The 26,170-nt window shown below is 50.3% G+C and overlaps 1 protein-coding gene across 2 annotated transcripts in view; it reads right to left on the bottom strand.

The window, feature by feature from the left end:
- Positions 1 to 2,468: 2,468 nt before the first annotated feature.
- Positions 2,469 to 26,170, bottom strand: part of VDR (vitamin D receptor) — a 55,799-nt gene continuing 32,097 nt past the window's right edge. For both annotated transcript variants that reach the window (XM_081589127.1, XM_081589126.1), the window contains 7 exons: positions 25,453 to 25,583; positions 18,051 to 18,235; positions 17,765 to 17,879; positions 14,828 to 14,999; positions 7,237 to 7,388; positions 6,933 to 7,049; positions 2,469 to 5,710 (listed from right to left, as the gene is read on the bottom strand). In XM_081589127.1, coding sequence (XP_081445253.1) covers positions 5,451 to 5,710; positions 6,933 to 7,049; positions 7,237 to 7,388; positions 14,828 to 14,999; positions 17,765 to 17,879; positions 18,051 to 18,235; positions 25,453 to 25,583 — 1,132 coding nt within the window. In that variant the 3' untranslated portion in view covers positions 2,469 to 5,450. The remainder of the gene's footprint in view (positions 5,711 to 6,932; positions 7,050 to 7,236; positions 7,389 to 14,827; positions 15,000 to 17,764; positions 17,880 to 18,050; positions 18,236 to 25,452; positions 25,584 to 26,170) is intronic.

Below are 26,170 nucleotides of genomic sequence, written 5' to 3'. Positions count from 1 at the left end.
CTTTAGCACTTAGCCACCAGGGAAGCATTTGACACCTCTATATGGTGTTAAATACTTAGTGGCCATCTGATGGACAGATGGACAGAAACGTACCATCCATGAACAGGATGCACTGTGTAGACCAACCCTGTCCAACAGAACTTCCTGCAAAGAGGGAAATGGTCTATCTGTTCCCATAGGCCTGAGGCTACTGGGCACTAAGAATATGGTGAGTGCAGCTGAAGAGCTAAATGTTTACTTTTATTTAATTTTAATGAATTTTAATTTAAATAGTCACATGCAGCCACCTTATTGAACAACACAGATGTGGACCCAAGGCCTGGAATATGAAAACTAAAAATCACTTTCTCCTAACTGGATGCATTCCTCTCTGTTTACCTGGAAAAGTTGATTGCAACACAAAGCCTTGGAGATTTTGTGTTCCTCTGGATCATCTATAAAAATGCTAAATAAGAGCCTCCTAACATAGGAAAAGGAGTCCGTCAAGGCTGTATATTGTCACCCTGCTTATTTAACTTCTATGCAGAGTACATCATGAGAAATGCTGGGCTGGAAGAAACACAAGCTGGAATCAAGATTGCCGGGAGAAATATCAATAACCTCAGATATGCAGATGACACCACCCTTATGGCAGAAAGCGAAGAAGAACTAAAGAGCCTCTTGATGAAAGTGAAAGAGGAGAGTGAAAAAGTGAATGTTAAAGCTCAACATTCAGAAAACTAAGATCATGGCATCTGGTCCCATCACTTCATGGCAAATAGATGGGGAAACAGTGGAAACAGTGTCAGACTTAATTTTTTGGGCTCCAAAATCACGGCTGATGGTGATTGCAGCCATGAAATTAAAAGACGCTTACTCCTTGGAAGGAAAGTTATGACCAACCTAGACAGCATATTTAAAAGCAGAGACACTACTTTGCCAACAAAGGTCCGTCTAGTCAAGGCTGTGGTTTTTCCAGTGGTCATGTATGGATGTGAGAGTTGGACGGTGAAGAAAGCTGAGCACCGCAGAATTGATGCTTTTGAACTGTGGTGTTGGAGAAGACTCTTGAGAGTCCCTTGGACTGCAAGAAGATCCAACCAGTCCATCCTAAAGGAGATCAGTCCTGGGTGTTCATTGGAAGGACTGATGTTGAAGCTGAAACTCCAATACTTTGGCCATGTCATGCGAAGAGTTGACTCATTGGAAAAGACCCTGATGCTGGGAAGGATTGGGGGCAGGAGGAGAAGGGGACGACAGAGGATGAGATGGCTGGATGGCATCCCCGACTCAATGGACATGGGTTTGGGTAAACTCCGGGAGTTGGTGATGGACAGGGAGGCCTGGTGTGCTGCGATTCATGGGGTCGCAAAGAGTCGGACACGACTGAGCGACTGAACTGAATGAACAGTTTCTGGGGACTTGTCGTAACATTTCTTCTGCCAGAGATGTAATCTGGGATAGTATTTCTCTAAACCCATTCACTTTTCTTGACAAAACAGCCCTCAAGCCCCATCCCCAATTCTTCTACTCCCATCCCATCCCCCACTGACACATTTGATTTGAAATCTTTTCAGATGCTCCTGAAAAATTAAATCACATCCAGAGGTTCCCCGACCAACTTATCCTAAATAAATACATTGGTTATGTTTTTCCTGCATGGTTTCCCAAGATGACCATTCTGTGTCTTTTGTTAGTTATTTGCGCTTGTGTGTTTAACAAAGCTACTCTTTATTATGTGTGCTGTGCTAAGTCGCTTCAGTCGCCTGACTCTTTGTGACCCCATGGACCATAGCCCACCAGGCTCCTCTGTCCCTGGGATTCTCCAGGCAAGAATACTGGAGTTGGTTACCATTCCCTCCCCCAGGGGATCTTCCTGGCCCAGGGATCAAACCAGCGACTCTTAGGTCTCCTGCTATGGCGGGGGGCTCTTTACCACTAGCGTCACTTGTGAAGCCCCACCCTTTATCATAAACCCCACTTTTTTTGGAAATGGAGGGGGTGCATTGGCTCCTTGGGGTCTTTTGAAGTCCTGTATATTCACAAGAGTCATTTGCAGCTTGCCAAGTCATGTCAAATACAGGCACAGTTTAGTCAACAGGTGCCTGGTTTCTATTCTGGAGGTTTTAGGTAAGGGCCACACAGAAATGGACACAACACATGCTACTGAATGCTTCCTGAGAGTAGAGCCCTGTTGTATCCAGCACCTCCAATTTATCTTTCCCAAGGCCTACTTTAGGAATGGGAACCTCCCTTACACCCCTTTTCATAGAGAGCTGGCATGACTAGCTGTCATTTGTCAGCCCCTTCAGCTCAGCAGGAATCAGTGTAATGTAGCAGGTAATTAACAGCTTCTAGAGCCAGCTGCCAAGGTTCAAACCCCATCTCTCACTTACCACCAGTGCCGCTTTGGGCAAGTTATGTGCTCTGTGAAATAAGCGTAGTAGTCGTCCATTTTCCCAAAGGGTCCTTAAAAGGATAAAGCAAGCTGGTTTGCATAAAGCATTTATTTACAGCAGTACTTGCCATAAGGTTAGTGCTATGTAAGTATCCACCATGTTTATTACCATATGGGAAGCTTTCTTCATTGGTTTTATTTGACAAATTCTTGGCAAATGTTTTTTCTCTTTGGAAATCACCAGGAGCCATTCTTCAAAACCCTCTTTGCTGTTTTATTTCCAGATTTAACCAGATCTGCTGCACATCCCAAGCTTCCCTGTTGACCTCATTCATATTCTCCTACTTCTTCCAGTCAGCCAGAGAAGGCTTTTCCTATCTCCCAGAATCTTGTTTATTTGGCATTTTTGCTGTATACTTTCCTGGCTTCCCTGGTGGCTTAGACAGTAAATAATTTGCCTGCAATGTAGGAGACGTGGGTTCAATCCTTGTTGGGAAGATCCCCTGGAGAAGGAAATGGCAACCCACTCCAGTATTCTTGTCTGGAAAATTCCACGGACAGAGGAGGCTGGAGGGCTACAGTCCATGGGGTGGCAAAGAATCGGACATGACTGAGCAACTAACACTTCCTAGCTTTCCAATAATATACTTTAAAAGGTTGAGATTTATGACTGTCTGCCTTCACATTCTCTCATTCTAAAACAGAGAGATGACAACATTTTCTTTCAGTCGCGGGAACCTCACTTTTCTCTCCCTTCCAGCTGCTAGACTGGACTTTGGGACTGCACTGGGCTGTCGGGGCACCAAGGCTGGGGAACAGTGTCCTCAATGCGTCCTGCCATGTTCCCTGGGAGGGTGAAGATAGTACAAAAACAAATTCACTTTATTGATAGGGAAACAGCATTAAACCAAGCTGAGGCAGAGACACCACCCAACCAGGGCCACACTGGGGTGGGGTGTGAGTCACACTGAGATACAGGCTGACCCTTTTCCTGGTCCTGAGGGGTCAGTGGGGTGACAGCCCAGGAAAGAGAGGCAGGGCTCTGGACTTGCTCTGTCTAAAACCCAGGGCTTCCCCCAAGGGACAGGTCCGCCACCAGGGGGATGGGATGTGAGGTCTGAGCTGTATCGCGGTGCGGTAAAAACAGCACGGGACCCCATGGCCAATGTCCAGGTCCAGACCTGCGGCTGCTGTGAACTAGTTACACGAGCTTGGGTAAGTCACGCCTTCTCCTCAGCATCAGGTTTCTCTAACAAGGGGATTGAACTGGGTTAGCGATTTTCAAGCCTTTTCTACAATCAGATCCCAAGGGTCTCTCCTTAATTTGTAAAATAACAACAATAATAGTGTGCAGAACTTCCCCAATGTAAGTCCACACCTCCCATAAGCATCTCTTCATGAGCAGTGCCTACTATCCACTTTATCAGGATGTGGTCCCAAAGGTGTCTAATTCTAAAGACAGCTTCCATCTATCAGACGTCAGCTCTGGATATGGGAAGAACACCGACTTTGAAGTTTGGTGCCCCCACACCACCTGCCTCACTGGCCCTTTCTGACTTTAGTGGGCGGGGTGGGAACAAGGAGGAACCAGCCCCACCCAACTCCACCTGAAGCGCTCTCCCAGACCCACTGCCCCCCACCCACACTTGAGGTGCTGGAGCAGTGCTGGAAGCAGACCCAGGCAGCCAGGGCGGGCTGGGGCTGTTGGGATCTGGAAGTTCCTCTCCCTCATCCCACCCTCCCATGGACAGAGGAGCCTGATGGGCTACAGTCTGTGGGGTCGCAAAGAGTTGGACACTACCGAGGGACTGACACCTTCACACTTTATCCCACCCTGCCAGGAAGGAAAGACGAGGCCCGGCTGGTAAGTGGCTTCTCCAGACTGCTGGGGGTGGGGACGGTGGACCGATCTCTGGGTCACCACCCTTGGCCATCCACCCCAGGGTGAGGCCCGTCCAGCCCCACAGCCGCCATGCAAGGGCTCTGGAGCCTGTGGCCAGTCCTCTGTCTGGGGTGGGTTGTAGGGACCCACAGGGTTTGAATGAGGACAGTGGCCACAATCCTCTGGAGCCTGGGGGCCGTTCAGTCCTGCCACGTGGACTGTGGAAGGGAGAAGAGCCCCCGCCTCTCCAGCCCCTTAGCTCCAGGCTGAGGAGCTATGGGCTCGGTGGCAGGATGGCTGGGGCCTCTGTCTGCTACTCTTCTGCCAGGCTGGTTTGCCTGTACCCCATCACCTGCGCCCTGCTTGCTTCTCTGCTTGGCCTCTCAGCACTTGGGTTCTGGGCCAGTGGCCCCTACCATGGGGAGAAAGCCCATCCTACCAGAGCTACTACTGGGGAGAATATTACCATGATGATAGGATGAAGGTGGGCCCTACAGCGTTAGGCAAGCACTCTTTGGCTGGCAGAGGTGAATGAGGGTGGAGGTTGTGATCTTGGTCACCTTGGTTTTGGGGCTTCCTTGGCAGCGAGTGTCCTAGGAGGGCCAGGGTAAGAAGGCAGAGGAGGAGGGCCCATCACAGCACCCCAGGGGCAGACAGCACAGACCGGCAGCAGAATGAGGAGGGGGTTGTGAGTCAGTATTTATCGTGGGTGGGCGGAGGAAGGGTGGTCCCAGCAGCTCTGGATGGGTGGGCCTGGAGTGCAGTGGAGGTCCCGGTGTCTCTGTCCCTGAGGAATGGCTCTGTCTCTCCCACCTGCCTGTTTCCTCGGCACCAGCCAGCAGCCACTTCCAGAGTGGCAGGGGCATCCCTGGGCAAGGGTCCGCCTTCAGCCTCTGCCCTCTGCCCCCACTGTGTTCCTTTGTCAAATAAACAAAAAATCCTCAAGACTGAGGTCTTGAGGGAAGGGGGGATGCGGTGGAGGAGGGGGGCAGCCTGTGGCCTGCAGGTGAGGGGGACCTGGTGTTAGACAGGGCAGGAGAGAGGATAGGCCAGCCGGGGAGAGGAGGCAGGAGAGGAGGGGCTGAACCCCAGCAGGGGTGGAAAGGGCTGCTGGGCAGCCGCCAGCCCCAGGCCTGGGTGCCTGGCCCTGGAGAGGCCGCCCCTCTCAGGTACCAGTGCAGGCCGCCAGAGTCAGGAGATCTCGTTGCCAAACACCTCGAGCAGGAGGGGCGTGAGCTTCATGCTGGACTCGGGCTGGAAGGAGAGGCAGCGGTACTGCTTGGAGTGCTCCTCGTTCAGGCTGCGCAGGTCCGCCAGCTTCTGGATCATCTTGGCATAGAGCAGGTGGCTGCCTGGGGGCGGGTGGCGGCAGCGGATGTAGGTCTGCAGCGTGTTGGACAGGCGGTCCTGGATGGCCTCTACCAGCGCAGCGTCCTGCACTCCAGGGCGGTCTGTGGGCAGAGAGGCGGGGGGAGGAGCTCTGAGTCGGGTCCCTTACTGCCCAGCCCCCACCCCTCAGCCCGAAGACAGACCCCCAGCTTCAGCATCTTCCTTGGTCACTCCTGGACGGCTGCTAACCTGTGACACCAGACCTCCCCAACCCCTTGGCCACTTCCCATTGCCTTGAGGATCAAGTCTCAGGTCCACCTGGGTCATCTGGTCCTGTCCCCACCTCGTCTCTCTCCTGTCTCTATTCTCCATCTTTCACCAGGATCCCGATCAAAGGCTCCCTGACCGCCAGGCTTCACATCTGTGTTCCCTTTACCAGGAAGTCATCTCCTTTACTTTTGCCTGCCTCTTACTGATCCTTCAGGTAACGGCGTAAAGGACCTTCCTCAAGGTCATTCCTGATGAGCCCTTACCGCCAGATGACATCAGGCTCCCATTTTCTGCTCTACCCTCTGTAGCATCATTTACTTTATTTTTAAAACTCTCATCACATTAGGAGTTGGTTGTTAAATTGCATGTGTTTAATGTCTTCTCCTACACTTGATGGCGGGGGGGATATGTGTCCTGTTTGCTGCTGAGTCCCTGTGCCAGGCATAGTGCCCGGTGCTTGACAGAAGCCTGATAAATCAGTGCTGAGTCAATGAATGAATGCATGAATGCAGTGGGAGGGGCTCCCATGTCCTCTCCTTGGGCGCCTGCCTAGGAAAGTGTCCCTTTATAGAGGCCACTGGCTTGTTCCCTGAACACCGTCTAGGTGGAGCCTCACCAGCCATCCAGCATCCTCAGGACTGCAAGATCTCCTCCTCCTCGACCTCTCTCCCTCTTCCCACCCCAAACAGACAGGAGAGCTTGAGGGTTACAACACTCTGCCTCCAGTATCTGTCAGCTAAACTCTCAGGCCAGTAGAGCCATCTATCAGGCCTCAGGGTTTTGTGCCCTGTCCCCAGGGGACCTCAAGTGTCAGCAGAGGTCAATCCAGTTCACACAAGAGCAGAGCCTGAGTCTGGTTCTTCAGAATCCCACCCATGAACCAGCAGTGGTCTCACTAGCTCAAGGGCAGTGAGGGAACCCTCAACAAACCCATACCACGTGGGCTATGCAAACCCAGCAAAGTGAGTCTTTCCTGGTCGGTCTCTCCTTTTGCTCACTTCTCCCCCCGAACCTCTCTGCTGGCCCTCAGCAGGGCTCACCCTTCATGCCCTCCCCCCACATGCCTCTAGGTACCTGGGGAGACAATGCAGATGGCCATGAGCAGGACATGTTCCTCTTCATGCAAATTCAGCTTCTTCAGCCCCACCTGGAACTTGATGAGGGGTTCGATGAGCTCCAGGCTGTGTCCAGCTACAAGAGAGAATGGCTGGCTGCTGTGGGCATCTGGAGGGGCCATCCACCCGACTGCACCCACCCTCTGGCCTGACCCTCGTCCTTCTCTCCCAGTTGCTACCTCCCTCCCTCTGAAGTGCCTGATGGGGCACATGACCCCAGGAGGGGTGGAGCTTAGGCAGGTAGAGGCAGAACCCAGCCACACCTCTGGTCACGTCACTGACTCGGTACTTGTAGTTCAGGCTGCCACAGGTCCAGGACATGTCGTCCAGGGTGAAGGACTGGTTGGAGCGCAGCATGATGACCTCAATGGCACTCGACTTCAGCAGCACAATCTGGTCCTCAGGGGTGAGGTCTCTGCCAGGGAGGGTAGAGGGGAAGGTCAGGTTACTCGTCAAGACCTTCATGTCATGCCGATCAGTACGATGCTTTGACAGGCATACACCTGCCAGGTGACCAGCATGTGCTCTGGGTCCTCCATCGAGGAACTTGCAGCCTGGGTGGAAGGAGCAAGACTGTTTCTTGAAGGAGAACAACTCAAAGGTGTGACCAAATGCCAGCTGGTGTAGCTCAGCTACTAAGACAGGAAAAATCCAGTGACTTTTCAGGGTCTCCCAAGTCTAAGCAGTCATGGCTCTTCTAGGGTCAGGAAGATGGAGCCTGAGGAGGCTCCCAGGGCTATGGCATGAATATGTATGTGCTAGGACACTTCAGTAGTGTCTGACTCTTCGGGACCTCACGGACTGTAGCCTGCCAGGTTCCTCTGTGCATGGGATTCTCCAAGAAAGAATACTGGAGCGGGTTGCCATTCCCTTCTCCAGGGGATTTTCCTGGCCCAGGGATCGAACCCATGACTCCTATGTCTCCTGCATTGGCAGGTGGGTTCTTTACCACTAGCACAACTTGGGAAACCCATGACATGAATGCGGAGGTCTGCAAAAGCATGGTCAGGACCATCCTCAATGGCTCCTAGTCTTTGGTCCTTCCAGTAGTGAAGTCAACTCTGTCTCCAGGACATCTCTGGACCCCACTCCCTCCAGACTGTTTTGATTCAGAATTCATCTTTTTCAGTAGCCTCTTATTAGAATCCTGGAGTCAAGTCTCTCGTTCACCTTTCTTACTGTCACTACAGGAAAGTGTCACTCCTCTGCTCAGAAATCCTCACTGACCATCCAACACCCTAGGTCAAGCCCATACTCCACAACTTGGCTCCAACATGTCTTTCCAGCCCTGCTTCCCATCACAGACTCCACCAACCCTCTATTCTAACAACATAAAACTACTCCATGTTTGGATGCTAGGCATTCTCACACTGCCATGCCTTTGAACACAGGACAACTCCAGCTTAGAGAATGCATCTTCTTCCGGTCCTGAGTCCAGTTAGGCCTCCCTCAAATCCCTCCACCCTCTGATTCTCTTCACAGAATTAGAGCCATTCCTTTAAGACCTGTTGCACATTGCTTGTATTCCTATTTTGTCTTTCCCCCTTCACTCCTGTCCTTTATTTTATTTTTTAATTAATTTGTTTATTTTAATTGGAGGCTAATTACTTTACAATATTGTAGTGGTTTCTGCCATACATTGACATGAATCAGTCATGGGTGTACATGTGTTCCCCATCCTGAACCCCCCTCCCACCTCCCTCCCCATCCCATCCCTCAGGGTCATCCCAGTGCACCAGCCCTGAGCACCCTGTCTCATGCATCGAACCTGGACTGGCGATCCGTTTCATATACGATAATATACATATTTCAATGCTATTCTCTCAAATCATCTGACCCTTGTCTTCTCCCATAGAGTCCAAAAGACTGTTCTTTACATCTGTGTCTTTTTTGCTGTCTCGTTACCATCTTTCTAAATTCCATATATATGCGCGTTAGTATACTGTATCGGTGTTTTTCTTTCTGACTTACTTCACTCTGTATAATAGGCTCCAGTTACTCCTGTCCTTTAGATGCTTGTCTCTGGCTCTTCATCATAACCTGCTTGAAGGCCAGCACCACACTCACACTCACACTGAGCCCTGAGCCCTGAGCTTGGTGAGAAGGTCAATAACTGTGTTGATGAGTCAAGAGGCTCATGACTAGTTCCACTATTCTGAGTCACGAGCTGGGCTTATCGGAACAAAGACAAGGAAAGAATCAGGTCCCACAGATCAAACTGCTTCCACTTCTTCTTCCCTTTCTCTTTCTGATTGCTGCTTCCTCCTGGATATCCTGTTGAGGGGCTGTCACCCCTGTGGCTGCAGTTTGGAATGTAAAAAGCTGGGAACAGATGTTAATGGATGAGAGTCCTGTATCAACAGGTGATGGGTGAGGAGGTGTGGAAAGGCTTGCATGATTAGATGGGCACCAAAGGGCCTGCACTGAAGGCAAATCACAAAGTGCTAGAGTTGGAAGGCCCTTCCTAGAGACTGTGGTCCAGTTCCTTCCTCAGCACCTCTGACAGATGGCTCTCACACAAACTCTGCAGGATTCCCCTGGGGCCAGGGAGCTCGTAGCTTCTGGCCACAGTCATGAGGTGCTTGGCTCTTGGGTTGATAACATCTTCTTCTGTTGAGCAATAACCCACAAGATGACACACTCATCCATGGCTTGTAGTTCCGTCCTCTCAAGGAACACAGAACTTGAGTTCTGCATTAGCCATGGGTGTGGTGGTGGTTTAGTCGATAAGCTGTGTCCGATTCTTTGTGACGCCATGGACTGTAGCCTGCCAAGCTCCTCTGTTCATGGGATTTTCCAGGCAAGAATACTAGAGTGAGTTGCCATTTACTTCTCCAGGGGATCTTCCCCACCCAGAGATCAAACCTGGGTCTCCTGCGTTGCAGGCAGATTCTTTACTAACTGAGCCACCAGTGAAGCCCAATCCATGAAACATCCTTTTAACCATTTAAGGAAAGCCACCATGGCCCCCTCCTCTTGCCTCTTCTCTGGAATAAACAACCCTGAGGCCACAGTGTATGAATGTCTCACTATCCTTGGCACCCTCCTCTGGGTGCTCAATCCACACTGAAAAAGTGAAAACTAACACCACCCTTATTTGGGTTTTAATTCATGATGCAAGTAAAATATGTTCATTATTAAATCTTGGGAAAATACAGACAAGATATAAAGGCAAATAAAAATGGCTCATATCCACAACGAACATTTTGGTTTATTTTCTTCCTATCTGTTTTGCATGCAAATATCTCTTTTTCAAACGTGCACCAGGTCATAGTAATCCTGTGTCCCACTTTCTATGTCAGTTCATAGTACGTGGCATCATGTTACATCAATGTATTATAGGTTATTTAATCCGTCTCCCACCCACCTATGTTTGGGCACTTCGGTTACTTCTAAGTTTTGCTGTTTGGGGCTTCCCTGGTGGCTAGTGGTAAAGAATCCACCTGCCAATGCCCGGAGATGTGGGTTTGATCCCTGGGTTGGGAAGATCCCCTGGAGAAGGAAATGGCAACCCATTCCCGTATTCTTGCCTGGGAAATCCCATGGACAGAGGAGCCTGGTGGGCTACAGCCCATGGGGTTGCAAAGAGTTGGACACGACTTAGTGGCTGAACAACAACAGCAATGAGTTTTGCTGTTATAAGTAATTCCATGAGGGACATCTTCGTATGTAACATTTTGTTCAGTGGGCCCACTCAGAATGGATGGCCGGAAGTGAACAAACATCCCATGGGTGCCTGGCTACAGAGGTTTCAGCAGGACCACTGCCTACTGTGATCCAGGCATACGACTTCTATAAAGCAAATCTAGAACGACCTCGAACTACCACCCACAGCCTGGAAATACAGGGACTTTCTAAGTGCAGCTTGCAGCCAGAACCGGTAATGGTGGTGGGTGGGGGTAGTGGTGGAAGTAAAGGGGAAGTCAGGAAGAGACCTAGGTCCTCCTGGTTCCTGCATCTGCTCTGGCTCTGGGCTTCTCTCTGGACCTGACTAATATTTACACCCAGATCAGTTTTCACACCTGCGGCCACTTCTGGGCACCTGTGAGATGATCTGGGTACATGTTGCTTGTCTTTCCCATTCCCACCAGGCAGTGTCCAGACCCTCCCTGCTTGCATTCTCTCAGCTGCATTCTCTGCAGCTGTTCACATGTCTGTCTCTTCCATCAGACACTGAGCCTCTGGAGGCCAGTCTTATTTTATCTCTTACAGTATATGTAAGAAAGCTGAGTGCTGGACAGATGCATAAGTGAATATAGAGGAAAGGCACAGGAGGAGGGAAGCACTGTGACTCCAGGCCTTTGGCCCAGGAAGGAGTCCTTAGGGATAAAAATAGTGGTGAGGTTGAAGGCATGCAACCTTCTGGGGTTGATTGGATCTGGTCCCCCATGCACACCTCTGGGCAGTGAAACCTGGGGTCCTTGGTTCTTGAATCCAAGACCACTCCTGGTCATTGAGTTGCTGCTCCTGATGCCACTTTCCCCTGCATTTCTCTTGCGGGGCTGAGGGAGGGAGATTTGTGGGGTGCAGACTAAGAGGCTGAGGGAGAAGAGGTGGGAGGCAGGAGCAGAGCCAAGGTCACACCACAGAGCAGTTCACACCCAGCACAGCCCATCCAGTCCTGCCCCTCTTTGGTCCCACACCCGCACTGGAGTCTCATCCTGTATTCTCGCCTCCACTCATCCACACAGAAGTCTCATCCTGCCCTCCCCACACTTTCCACCCCTGCCTCCAGGCAGCAAGATCAAAGCTACCAGGGACGCAGGCACTGTTCTTTCACTACTTGGAAGAACAGAACCTCTAACTGCAGAAACCGGCAGAACCAGAGAGCAGATGGGCTGGCCCCACCTGGGTCCCGGGAGCCTGGGCTTTGGTCCAGGCCTGGTGCAGCATCTGCTCCATCCAGTCCCAGGGAACATCCACATCAGTGACTCTCGCAGAGCCCTTGCTAAGGCCTGCTCCAGTTTTGTTGGAAAACATTCCACTTTGTAACTTCTCAAGCCATGCTGAAGCCAGAAAAGTCAACTCAAGCATGTTTAGGATTGATTTAATCCATTTGGCCTCAACAGCTGGGTGGTTGCAGTACCTGTTCGTATGCACCTCACTTTGGCCAGGACTGCAGGGCTACACCAGGGAACTCTGGAGAATGAGACTTGAAAGGGAAGGAAAGGGGGAGATTTTAGCTCATCCTTGGGGAGAGGAAGGCTTCTCACGTGGCGCTAGTGGTAAAGAATCTGCCTGCAATGCAGGAGATGCAAGTTGGATCACTGGGTTGGGAAGATCCCCTGGAGGAGGGTATGGCAACTCTAGTATTCTTGCCTGGAGAATCCCATGGACAGAGGAGCCTGGTGGGCTACAGTCTATGGGGTTGCAAAGAGTCGGACATGACTTTCACTTGGGGAGAGGAATTGAGGGGCTAGTGATGCTATTTTGTATGAGAGTGTGTGGGATAAGGGTAAGGGGTAGGGGCCAAAAGAAAAACTGGGGCTCGGGTTACTTAGTGGAGGGGGAGCATTGGGGTAGTCTGGTTAAATGAATCACTTTCTTTTTAGCAACATTTTCGCAGGTGGAAAATCCCCCAGTCACCACTGAAAATCACCAAACCTCAGCCTCTGGACAGGGCTTCGGGTGCCCTCTGGTCCACTGGGCAAGGAAGGAGGAATCCTATGCAGAGGAGGTCTGCTGCTCCTGGAATTCAGCTGGGAGCCGCCTGCTACAGTGTATCCATCAACAACCTGAAGTGTTTTTTTCTCTAGCTATTTACACAAAACAAGACTTTGGAACAAGTACAGTTTGCCAACAGTAACATGAAGGGAGGAGGAGGGAGTTGGAACTTGTACTAAGCAGAATGTGTCATCGATTCCAAGGAAGGGCTCTGGAGGGTGAATCCCGGGCCCAGTGCGCTGCTGGCCTCACAGACAACACCCGTTCTGCCGGAGTGGCCTTTACTCTTTGTAATGCGACCAAGGTGCGCGATATGGTAAGAATGTCTCAACACCATTTGATGTTTTCACTCCTTTGCAATTTTCATATTAATTCCAGGAAAGAGCATTGGCAAATACCTGGTATTTGAATCGGTGTGAAGCATAAAATAACAGACAGCAAGTTGTTTCAGGATAGAAACAAACTGGGAAGTGCTGGGTTTAGCTGCACACATTACTAACATTTAGCCGGTAGCGTGGTAGCATGGCAATTTTGACAGCAGCTGATGGCTTCCCTACACAGCAGAGATTCCCCAAACAATAAATGCACCCTCTGTGAGCTTCCATCCAGAGCTGGCCAACATACAGTCATTTTCCAGCTCCCAATGTCCTAGCCCTGAATCTGAGCATTAGTGTTGAGGAAGCATGCTGCCGCTTTCTGGTACGACTTCGACTATTGCTATTAGTTGAAATGATGAGAATGCTGCTTGATATTCCTTAATTTACTTCATGTCTCAACTGCATTGTCTATGTATTTGATGACAATGTCCCAAATGAACTTTTAGAAAGAAAGAGGCTATAAACATTCATAAGTATAGATTCAACTGCCTCCCAGCATATCTACTAAAAGTGTCAACTTTTACGAACTGTTAAGGATGTTTAGCACTGCATGACCATTTAAATGAGGAGGGCGTGGCAACCCACTCCAGTATTCTTGCCTGGATAATCCCATGGACAGAGGAGCCTGGCAGGCTATAGTCCATAGGGTCACACAGAGTCAGACACGACTGAAGTGACTGAGCACGCACAACCATTTAAATATAAGTATTATATACCATTATTACCAAAACAATAGAACATTTAAATAGAACATTTAAACATGTATAAATGAATCCTAAAGGGAGGGTCTCTACTTCAGTTGAGGGTTTCCTGGGTGGCTCAGAAGTAAGAACCTGCCTGCTAACGCAGGAGACGTTAAGAGATGCAGGTTCAATCCCTGGGTTGGAAAGATTCCCTGGAGGAGGAAATGGCAACCCACTCCAGCATTCTTGCCTGGAGAATCCCAAGGACAGAGGAGCCTGGAGAATCCCATGGACAGAGGAGCCTGGCAGGCTCCAGTACATAGGGTCACAAAGAGTCGGACACAACTGAGTGACTACTTTAGTCGAACTCCTTATGCTTACCTACTTTGGGAAAAAATATCTCAGTACAATTAGGAAATGGCCTTGGGTGATACATAAATTGGGTGAAAGATGCCCAGGTTATAGATGCAAGTCCCTCTCCCTCTAGGATTTCTAAATTACTTTACAAACTCAGCCCTTTCTCCACTCTATCACTTCATCCTGATTTCAGAATTAGGAGTGAAAGATTAATGTAGGTTTAATTTAAAAGGATAACATGAGGGACTTCCCTGGTGGTCCAGCGGCTAAGACTCCACGCATACTCCCAATGCAGGGGGCCCGGGTTTGATCGATAAGTTGCAACTAAGAGTCCGCATGCCTCAATGAAGATCAAAGATCCTACGTGCCACAACTAAGACCCAGCTCAGCCAAATAAATAAATAAAATATTTTAAAAAATAAAAATGTAATATGAGAATTAGATTCAAGGCAGCTGGAGTGGACACAGCAGCAAACTCAGAGTTCTCAACCCAGTTCTGACACACTGGCTCCAACACCGGAAATCCTGGTGTTGAACTTCACTGGGCAGTGTCTGTTTTATCACACAGACACTGTGAAGGATGCATGGCTTTCCATTGCCGGCCTGCCCCATAATGCTGGAGAGGCTGCACTTCTTAAATACGGATTTCTGGACCTCGCCCAGAGATTCTGAAGGTGTATTTTGAGAAGCAGTAGGTTGAGAATTTCCAAGACTTCTTTGGGCTCAGGATAGGATTCTGACTCTGTCTCCCGGATGTCCCAGAAGCTCCTTACCTGAACCCTGGGATCATCTTGGCAAAGCCGATGACCTTTTGGATGCTGTAACTGACCAGGTCAGCCAGGTGGGGCAGCATGGACAGCTGGGACAGGTCCAGGGTCACAGAAGGGTCATCGGAGTCTTCTTCATTCAGATCCAGGTTGGAGAAGCTGGTTGGCTCTGTTGTGTCTGGGGAAGGAAGAGGGAAGAAAAGGAACTACTTGAGCCAGCCTTCCTCCTGTGAGGCCCTCCTGTTCTCTGGCAGCAGCACCAGTTGGGAATTCGGCATGACTGCCTCTCTCCAAAGTCACTTCCACCCAGGTGTCCCCCTGGGGTTCCCCGTGTCTTTCTTCAACAGAGTGAAGAAGCAGCAAAATCAAAGAGCAGAGACATTCTGAGATATGAAACTTCTTTAAGAGTGATATTACACATTGTTCCTAATGATCTCGAGTCAAAGATGAATTTGGAACCAAAAAACTTGTGGAAAACAATGTTCAGCCTCACTAGTGATCAAAGAACAGCCAAGAAGAACATCCACTTTTCACCTCTAAACTAGAAGCAAATATATTTAAAGGTTGACATCAGTATTTGTAAAGATGCAGGAAATTAGGCAATCCTTGTGCAGTGTTGGGGTGCTAAAGGAGGCACACGTTTGTGCAACTAATCTAGAATGCAATTTGACCAAGAGGGTCAAAAGCCTACAGTCATGTATACTCTGTGACCAGTAATCCTATGTCAGTGAATTCAGCATAAGGAAAAATTCAAATTGAGTGCAAATATTTAGCCACAAGCACATTGTTAGCTTAATCAAGAGCTGGGGGGAAAATCTAGATATCCAGTGATAGGGGGTTTAGATGTGTTATTGTACATTATACCCCAGAATACTATGTAGCTTTAAAAATGATATTCTAGGTATGTACTGAATGACATGAAAATATGACATAATATAGGCACTAGTGGTAAATGCAGGTACCCCACCCGGGTAACCCGCCTGCCAATGTAGGAGACATAAAGAGATGCAGGTTTGATCCCTGATCAGGAGAATCCCCTGGAGGAGGGCATGGCAACCTATTCCAGTATTCTTGCTTGGAGAATCCCAAGGACAGAGGAGCCTGGTGGGCTACAGTCCATAGAGTTGCAAAGAGTCGGACACGACTGAGCACACACACACACAAACATACCAAACATACCATGGGGGTAGGTGAGCACCTCAGATTAATTAACCTATAAGGGGAAATCAAAACTTCTAAATAATATAAAGCTGTTATTAAATGTTGAAGTACAAGATGAACCTATTTGCAAGGCAAGAACAGAGATGCAGACATAAAGAACGGTCATGGGGACAGAGAGCAGGTATGAAGAGGGTGGGAGGAACTGGGAGATTAGGATTAACATATATACACTACCATGTGTAAACAGATAGCTAGTGGGAACTTGCTGTATAGCACAGTGAGCTCATCTCAGTGCTCTGTGATGACCTAGAAGGGTAGAATGGGCTTCGGTGGGAGGGAGGTCCCGGAGGGAGGGGATGTATGCATATGTATAGCTGATCCACTTTGCTGTACAGCAGAAACTGTATAGCGTTGTACAGTTGCTTTACAACATTGTAAAGCAATTATACTCTGAAAAAAGTGAAGTACCAACCAATGTATAACATACAGTTTGACCTTCATTGATAACAATGATTAGACCATAAAGTAAAGAGTAGGAAAGTGGATAGGGAAAATTAACCCAGGAGAGAGGTTACTACAAGGTTAACTACAAGGTGAGGGGCCCAGGGATCAGTTATCTGTGCAGCGGTCACAGCAGATGGGTAGACACATGACCCGCTTCGCTGTTATCTCTGTCTAGTTGGCACAGAGACCCCTCCCACCTACTCTGGATCTGGGCACAGATCCATCAGGGAGTCTGGAAGCACCATGTCTGAGGGTTCCAGCTCCCCAGGGAGCTTTTCCATCCCTGCCCTCCTATCCAGCAGAGGGCAGCTGGATTGGGTGAGAGGTAGAGGGATGAAGACCTGGATAGGGGAGGATGAAGCAAGAAGATGCCGAGGAAGGTAGAGAAGGACAATAAGAAAGCAAGGATGAGTTGGAAGGGACAGGTTCTCCAGGACCTTAGTGGAAGGTGGCTTAAGTGGAAGGTGGGCTTCCATGCTGAATTTCACCTTCCAAAGGCTCAGGCTCTGATGACTAGTTAACAATACTGTTTGCTATATTTAAAAGTTGCTAAGAGAGTACATCTTAAATGTTATCACGAGGTTGGGGGGGGGAACTCTTTGTAACTCTATGAGGTTAACTAACTTATTGTGGCAATCATTTCCCAATATATACATATATCAAATCATTATGTTATACACCTTAAACTGATACAATGCTATATGTCAGTCACATGTGTGCATGCTAAGTCGCTTCAGTGTGTCCGACTCTTTGCCACCCCATGGACTGTAGCCTGCCAGGCTCCTCCTCTGTCCAGGTGAATTCTCCAGGCAAAAATACTGGATTGGGGTGCCATGCCCTCCTCCAGGAGATCCTCCTGACCCAGAGATCAAACCCACATCTCTTGCATCTCCTGCATTGGCAGGTGGATTCTTTACCACTAGTGCCATCTTATATTTTTATAAAGTTGGAAAAAACAAAAACCAAACCAACAAACAACCCACCCAGCAGCGAGGGCCCAGGCTCAAAGGACCGCTGAAAGGAATCAGGTGACTCCCAGGGAGGGAGCCCGGGGTAGAAGCCTGGCTTAGAGGAAAGAACAGAGGCTCTGCAGGCAACAGCTTGGCCTCTTCCTCAGAGTCCTCAGCATGGGCCCTTGGGCAAGTCACACCTCTTCTCTGAAAAGGGGTTGTTCTGGGCAGCACACAGTAGTAAGTGCTGTCCTTCTGGCTGCAGCCAAGGGTAGGTGGGCTGGGAAAGCTCTAGGTCCTTCAGGAGGGAGCGTGCTGTCCCTCTCACCTGGAGAGGAGTTATACTGATCCGAACAGGAGGAGGACGAGCTTCCAGAGAAGCTGGGCGTGAGTATCGACCTCGAAGGATGGTTCCCCTCATCCTCACTCTTGCGAACTGGAGGCTGGAAGGGAAAGGTGGAGTGTCAGAAGCCCACATTGGAGGTCACCTTCCTCCCCCAGCCCTGATCTTTTGTTTATAGGAGGGGCAGTCCTCCCCAGGGTTAGAGGGCAGAGCAGCTTCCAGCCCTCCCCAGGTGCTGTGCCCAGAGCCCCTCACCCTCCAGACCATATACCCGGAACTGGCTGAAGTCGGAGTAGGTGTCGTCGTAGGTCTTGTGGTGGGCGTCCAGCAGGGTGGTGATGATGCGCTGCTGCTCCTCCGACAGCTTCGGCCGCAGGCTGTCCTTCAAGGCCTCCTCCTCCTTCCGCTTGAGGATCATCTCCCGCTTCCGCTGCACCTCTTCATCAGTCAGGATGACTGCAGGGGGGCCGGAATGGGGTGTCAGGAGGGCAGGGCCTGCAGCGCCTCCAGGGAACCTTCCTCCAGGTGTAAAGGCCCCCAATGGGAGGGGCTGTGCCCTGACACTCAGAGCTCACCAGGCCATCCTGCCACGGGAACCCAAAGCCCATGATACAGATGGAAGAGTGGGTGCTGTATGTTGAAAAGGCAGGAGCATGAGAGAGGAGGAAACAGGATTTGGGAGGCAGGATGCTTGGGCATCATTAAGGAGACTGGGATCCTAGAACAAGGTGTCTGACTCTGACAGATTGAACTCTCCAGGCTTCTGTTTGCTTATTTCTAAAACGAGGCATTTGGACCATAGGATCTCTCCTAAGATCCTTTTTTGTTCCTTCTTCCAGGAAGCACGTGATGTGGGGATCCTATGTCAAAGGACCAACTGCTTTGAGACCTGAATGCAGCCCAACACAGAGCAGATGCTCACTCAGGGGGAGGGAGGGTGCAGGGTCCCAGCGTCGGAAGCTAGGAGATGCTGAGAAGACCCCTCTACGTGGTCATCCCCACGTAACTTTCCAGGCACGTGATCTACTCTGACCAATGTAGAAAGACTTTGCCTCTTTGGTTCCCTGCAAAACAACCCCTCCCTCAGTGCTTCCAGTCGTGAAATTTCTGCCCAAGGAAGTTTTTCAGTCCTTCAGAAGTCCCCGAGCATAGATAGCAGCTCACAGCTCTATCTGGGAAGCTCTCTCCAGTGGCTAGCCAGGGTGTCTGATTGCAGCGGGTCCAAGCCTCCCAGTGTTGGGCGACTGCCGGGAGGGTGGGGCTGGGAGCAGGCCCGGGGCACAGACCTCCCGGCCGGGGCTTGCAGAGCGCTGACAGCAGGAGTGGGCACTGGGGCCCTCGGCCTGTAGCTGCTTGCTCTGTGCTAGTCTTGCCAGGGCATCTGCCCACAGAACTGAGCGTTTCACAAGAGCAGGAAAAAGATCCAGAATGGCAGAGTGGGTGGCTTCTGGGCTTCAGGAAAGGCCCATGGGCCTTGGCCTCTCGGGTGGGGGTAGGACGAGACAAGTGGGGGTGGGGGAAGGAGAGCCTGTGGAGGGTGTGAGTGGGCAGGGCAGGAAAGGGAAGCCTGTGGCGAAAGATGGCACGTTCCCTCCAGAGCTGAGGTAAACCATACCTAGAGGAAGACTGGGCGGAGGCCACGCCCAGGTTACTGACTCACCTACCCAAAGAGCTGCCCGCCCTCCTCCCACAGAGGGTGTCAGTTCAGACCCCAAGAGATGGGAGGGGGGAGGAGCAGGAGGCACTCCATTCAAGGCAGGGTGTGAGACACTAGCCTGGGGAGGCCAAGATTAGGGGCTGAGTCCTTCCCGTTCACCTGAAGGGCAGGCGCAGGATGTGACGAGGCTGGGGTTAGGGGGATGGCTCTGGCTGCCCACAGGGGTGCTTTTCAGCCCCGCGGGGCTCTCATAACCCCCTGTGATTCTATGACGTCACTGTCCTGCTCAGAAACTTCTTCTGAATCCTTCCTGCTTACCATGCCCCACCTGAAGCCAAGATTCTTTGTGATTTCCCTTCTTCCTAACTTTCCAACCTCATTGCCGGGGTCTTGACACAGCTGCTGGTCTAGGCGCACTGGGATTGCTGGCCTGTGAACATGACCTGCTCACTCCAGCCATGGCATTTCCAGTATGCTGGATGCCTGTCCAGCTGGGTCTTCTCTCCCCAGTAGCCATGCAGATTTTATCAGTTCCCCAGCACCCAGCTCACACCCTCTTGTACCACAAAGGCTTCTGTATTGCCCTGATCTGCAAGGAGCAGTTTTTCCCACACACATCGGCCCCCCATCTTTTTTCACTCTGTCACATTTATGGTTATAGGTTCCAATAAATACTTGTAATGCTGCTGCTGCTGCTGCTAAGTCGCTTCAGTCGTGTCCGACTCTGTGCGACCCCATAGATGGCAGCCCACCAGGCTCCACCGTCCCTGGGATTCTCCAGGCAAGAATATTGGAGTGGGTTGCCATTTCCTTCTCCAGTGCATGAAAGGGAAAAGTGAAAGTGAAGTCGCTCAGTCGTGTCCGACTCTTCACAACCCCATGGGTCTGCAGCCCACCAGGCTCCTCCGTCCATGGGATCCTCCAGGCAAGAGTACTGGAGTGGGGTGCCATTGCCCTCTCCAATACTTGCAATAGAGAGAGCCTAAGTTCAAGGTCTCCTTCACTGGAACTGCAGGGTATCTAAGGATGGGGCTGCATCTTACAATGCCTATATCTCCCGTGCCAAGGCTAGCCCAGGGGGGCATCCTCAGTGGTCTGAAGTACTGGAAACCCAACATATCAACACTGACTGTGTGCTGGTTGTCCACATCCCCTACAATTTCAGAATGGCACACTCCACCTGCCAGTCCACTAGATCACTGAGCAAAGTTTACATTTTCAAATACTCGTGACAAGTATTTTCAAGACAGAACCGCTTGTAACGGAGCACCTGTAACATCATGTAACTTTTGCTTGATGATTCAGAGGCATCATTCTGAATAATTATTGGACTTTGCAGGAACAAGGTTATGACCTCAGAACCATATGGGTCTGTTTTCCTGCATTGTGTGACTCAGCCTGCTATGATTTTGAGTTCCTGTGTTACTCTTCCAACCAGTCTACCCTGCTGACTTAAGCTATGTGTTGTCTCTTTTTACTGGAGTGTACCTTTATCCTCCTTAAGAGTTACTTCTAATCTGCTGGGAGCCAGAAACTCTGGTGATCAAGCTGTATGTCCTAAAAAATACTGTTAATAAATACATTGTTAATAAAAATGAAGTTTTTTTTTTTAATGTACCAAGCACTATTCCAAGTACTTTTTACATATTAACTCACATTATTTGGTCCTTATAATAACCCTTAAGGCGGATGCTATTATCCTCATTGTACAGGTGAGGGGACCTGAGAACCAGAGATGCTCAAAGTCACAGAGCAAACAAGCGGTAGAGCTGGTATCAGGTCTGAGTTGTCTGGTCCTAGAGTCCAGTGTCCTAACCACTACTCCACACTGCCTACGACTATCATCGGCTATGAATGCTCAGCCAGACCCCGGTCTTCAGCTGTGGAGTCATGACACAGGAGGTGTTCTAATTCACCTGAAGAGTGTGAGAAAATAATGATCAAATAAAGTAGCAAAGCTTGTAAGTGATTTACTTTAAAAGGATAACGTTAAAAGATTTGAGGTTAACCTTGTGGCATTTCTCCTCTCCATCATTTCTAGCAAATAGCAACCATCACCCTGTTTGCAGTACTAGAGGAAGAAACACTAAGATCTGCTGGTTTCATGGACCTCCCTGCAGGCAATGTTGGCAGGGGACTAGATAAGCTATAAGCCTCTCACATATGCAGATATTGTTGTGACTTACGAAATAATTCATTTGCTTAAAGGGGATGTTAATTTCATACAATGCTTAAAAAATCATTTTCTCAATGAATTGCTACTAAAAATACCATTACTGTCATGTAGGAGAACACTTTTTTGTTGTTTGTTTTGTATGTTTTTTCAGCTTAAACAGTAGAAATTTATTTCTCACTAGGAGGCACATTTTGAAGTTAAAAGCCCATTGATGGGTTTGTCAATGAATAAAGGGCATGAGCTATGTACATGGACTTTGTGAAATCCATATGCTGCTTGGTAGCTTCTCAATTCCTTGCTGGCTAGGTAAAGGGCTTTGCTCAAGATAACCCCGTGTAAGATGTTCCCTATTCCATGAAGTCTTGGAATCGAGTTAGGGAGTCAAGCTCTGAAAGCACAAGCATCTTAAAAACATTTCAAGTTGCCAAAAGTGGCCTAAGAACAACATTAGGCAAACAGACAAAATTTTTCCAAATGAATGACATTGACAATGTCAGATGTGGGTGATCTTCTTGATCTATAAATCAGTAGAAGATGCAGAGATACAAAGAAGCATAATGGGGAGCTAATATTTAATCATTCAACACATATTTATGGAGCACCTACTATCAGAGGCTGTGCTCATGATGGGCAGAAAAGATGTCCATGTATAAAAATATTAAACAAGTTCACATGTGCAGGCCAAGTCTACAAGAGGCCAGAACTCAGCTATGAAGTGTCTTGGGCTCCAAGGACATCAAGTCAACCTGGACTTGAAGAGACAGAGAGAGTTTTTAGTGAGAACAAATTCTCTTCAATCTATCCCTTAGGGCCCCAGGCAGTGCCTGGAAATGCAGAGTGGAGGAGCTCTGGCCCACTGAGGAGGGTGGGGGAGAAGGGAAAGGGGGACCAATGGGTTATGCTGGGGTGCAGCCCACAGTCCTGGCCTTTGGAAACACACAGACCTAGATTATTAGCTTCGGAGACATGATATTTTAATGTCTCTGAGATTGCTCATCTATTACAAAAAATAAAAATAAAAACAGAAGTATTTACATATTCATGGATTGTTGTCAAATTTTAAGAAGGTGCTAGTGCCTGACACTCATATAGTAAGTGGCCAACAAATGTTGGTTCCCACATGCATCCCCGCCCCCTTCCCATGCCTCCTGTAGGGACAATCCACCTGCTCATCCCCATCAGAAAGGAGCCTGGGTTTGCAGCTTCCTTCAAAGGGAGCCCTGGGGTGTGCTGTGGTTTTACTAATGTTGACAATCAGTTGTCTCCAGGAGGCTAGGCTTTGGGGATGACAGCCAGCCCTAATGGTCAATAAACAGATCCCCTAGGGATCGATTGGAGCTGGAGAGTTCCAGGCCAGACATATTGACAGGTCTCCCAAAGTTTGGCTAAACAGAGGCAGGAGATAGAGCTCTTCCTGGAGGACCTTCCTTTTGGGGCAGTGGAAAGAATAAGTTAATTGTTGCCCCAACATTTCCATCTTACCTGGAGCTCCGTGCTACCAGCCCATCCTGAGCTCAGCACAGCTCCCTGCATTAGAATGGCGAGAGGGGTGGGCACTGGGCTGCTCTGAGCATAGAGCAGCATGGGAGCACGGGGCTCTGTCATAGGGACTGAAGCTGAGGTGGGGGTGGCTGAGGCACAAAGCTGATTGGAGTTTGGGGGTGAGCATCCATTTCTAGGTTGCTGGCCCCCCACCATGTGGCATTCCTGGGGCTGGGGCACCCTGGAACATTCAAGGCCTGCTCATCATGGTGGACACGGTGCTCTCCATGGGGACCAGGAGGGATCTAGGAGGGGACAAGGAGTTGGGTTCTAGCCCCAACTTGCTTTCTGATCCCAACCCGGGTGCTTTTGCTTTTCTGGGTTTCAGATGATTTCTAAGTGTGCTTCCTGTTCTAAGCTGATGAACATCTCTTTTCTCGCAAGATACCAGGAGAGGCACCTCTGGGACATCACTGAGGCTGGCCATGTCCAGAACTCCTGTGGCAGAGCCTTACTGGATCCCAGGTATAAGTCTGCACCATTCTTGGCTGGCTGGGGCCTTAGAATCATGGCTGTCTGCCCTGTGGGGGCTGTGTGCTCGGAGCAGGCGGGGGCTTCACGTTCTGCATCCTGTGTCCAGCCCAGCACCTTGAACAGAGCAGGCTGCACTGAACCAGCATGTGAGAAGCCCCATGAGGCACCCAGGCCTTGAGCCTCCACGGCTCCAGAATAAACAGGAGTTGGGTGGGGCAGGGGACCGGGCAAGGAGTGATCTGCCTGCCCAGGCCTGCCTGCTCCTGTGGGGGTGAGGAGGAACGACAGCTTGGAAACTTCTTCCAGCACTGACTGTTGACTAGGGAGCTGGGATCAGGAGAGGGGCTGTGGCCCACCAGAAGGGAGCCTGTCAAGGCCTGAGGAGGCTTCTGTTTCCCCCAAAACAAAGAATATTCATCTTGCCAAGGAAGAAATTTCCCATCCCGTCAGCCCTGTCCTGTGGCTTTTCCCTTGTTCGAGACACATCTCCCCTGTACCTGGCCTCCCCACTCCCCCACACCCATGCACCCTCACACACCCAGAATGGGCCCCATAGCCAAGATAACCTCCAGGTCTGGATGCATCTGAGTGCCCCTCTTTAGCCTCCTCAGCCCACAGCTCAGCAGGACACCCACACGATCGCAGATTCTGGAGAGGATCAGGGTACAGAGCACAGACAGGGGTGAGCCAAGGGACATGGCGGGGCAGAGTGTGCAGAGGATACCCATGCCTAGGGCAGCCCAGTGTCCTTGCTTCCAGCCCAGGGAGGGCCTAGCCAGGCCTTTCCCAGGTCCACTGGATTCAATGGCATCTCTGGTTACCAAGTAACTCATACTAGAGCTCAGATGCAAACTCCAGGAGTTGTTTTTAACAGTGAATCAGAACATGTCAACCTGCCCCATTGGTCCTCTCCTGCAACCCCAGAGCTCGAAAGGAAGTCCTAGAAGATTGCTTCTCCTTCTTCATCTGGATCTAGAGGGTCCTGCTAGAGTTTGGTGCCTCCCCTTTCAGGATCTTTCCACCTAGCCCTGGGTACGCGCTAAGTTGCGTCAGTTGTGTCCGACTCTTTGCCATCCTATGGACCGTAGCCCACCAGGCCTCTCTGTCCATGTCCAGGTCTCTCCAGGCAAGAGTACTGGAGTGGGTTGCCATGCCCTCTGCCAGGGGATCGTCCCAACCAGGGGAGTGAACCCACATCTCTTACGTCTACCAGCATTGGCAGGTGGGTTCTTTACCACTAGTGCCACCTGGGAAGCCCTAGCTCTGGGTACCAGCTCTCAGATTTGCTCACTGGGCCAGACTGACTGGGAGGCTAGGGTGGGGCAGAACCCCCACGACAACCAGGCTCTGAATATTTCTTCTCCCCATCAATCCTGCCTCTCCCCACCCACAGCAACCCTCTCCCCCAAAGCCCAAAGAATCCTGGGGTCCTTGAGCCTCATCCTTTCCCAGAAGGTCTTAAGAAAATGTTGCTGTGAGAATAGCGATGAAGTCTCAGAGGAAGATTAACCTGAAGGTGGAGACTGATGAAGGTAGTGGCCTGTCTGTCCCTCCTCACAGACCTCGCACCGGAGAGGCCCTTTCCAGGCCTCTGGGACACACACACAGATCCCAGAAAGGCTCACAGGGCCCCTTGGACCTTGGAGTTCCAGCCACCCTGCCTCAGGCTGCAGGTCCCACTCACGCGGCAACTCGGGGTCCCAAATCACAGCAGCTACAGAGGAAGGGCAAGCGGACCTCTCCGGCCAAAGGCACAAAAGGCGGCCGCCTTCCCCTGACCCCGCCCCCGCCCCGCCCCTCCCCGGCCTCGTCCCAGAAACTCACATTCCTTCATCATGCCGATGTCAATACAGCGCTTGAGCCGGCAGGCCTGGCAGTGGCGGCGGTTGTCCTTGGTGATGCGGCAGTCTCCATTGAAGGGACAGGTGAACAGCGCCTTCCGCTTCATGCTCCGCCTGCCGAGAGAGAGCAAGGACCCTCCGCTGGGTCACCCACCTCCCAGCCCCTCAGCCCTGCCTGCGTGAGAGAGGCTGTGACCATGAGACCTGCCGGCCAGGGCCCTGGATCCAAAACTCCCAGGGAGAATGGGGGCCCAGCCAAGCCCCTGGCCCCTCTCAGTGGCCACCCCTGCCCAACCCTCTGACTTGCTATGTATGCCAACGTGCCCTCCTCCTGTTCATTGCTGATTCTTCCCCCATCCTTGACTTTTTTTACCTTTAAAGTCCTCTACTCCTCTTTCTTTTTTTATTACAGGAAATATGAGTGAATTAACCTAACAAAAATTTTTTTATAAATACTGAAATCTGCAGAGCAGCTTTCACTGCCTTTAGCTATGTGTGTGTGTGTGTGTGCGTGTGTATGCAAGCCCAAAGGTTCATTTTCCTAATTCTGGCTTTCTCCCCTGCTGCCAGCTACAGCACATGGGACTTTTATGAGGCTGCATAGAGGACATCTTCCTAGAGGTTCCTCTTATAGTGAAGCAATTTAGCAAAGAATAAAGACCCCCAAGTTGGGATCTTAGGAGTGTGAAAGTGTTAGTCTC

This window comes from Giraffa tippelskirchi, chromosome 4 (genome assembly GCF_054371585.1).
Source record: "Giraffa tippelskirchi isolate mGirTip1 chromosome 4, T2T-mGirTip1v1.2.pri, whole genome shotgun sequence".
NCBI classification, from domain to species: domain Eukaryota; kingdom Metazoa; phylum Chordata; class Mammalia; order Artiodactyla; family Giraffidae; genus Giraffa; species Giraffa tippelskirchi.
The sequence above is the reverse complement of the archived record's forward strand: the minus strand, read 5'-3'. Positions and strand labels throughout refer to the sequence as shown.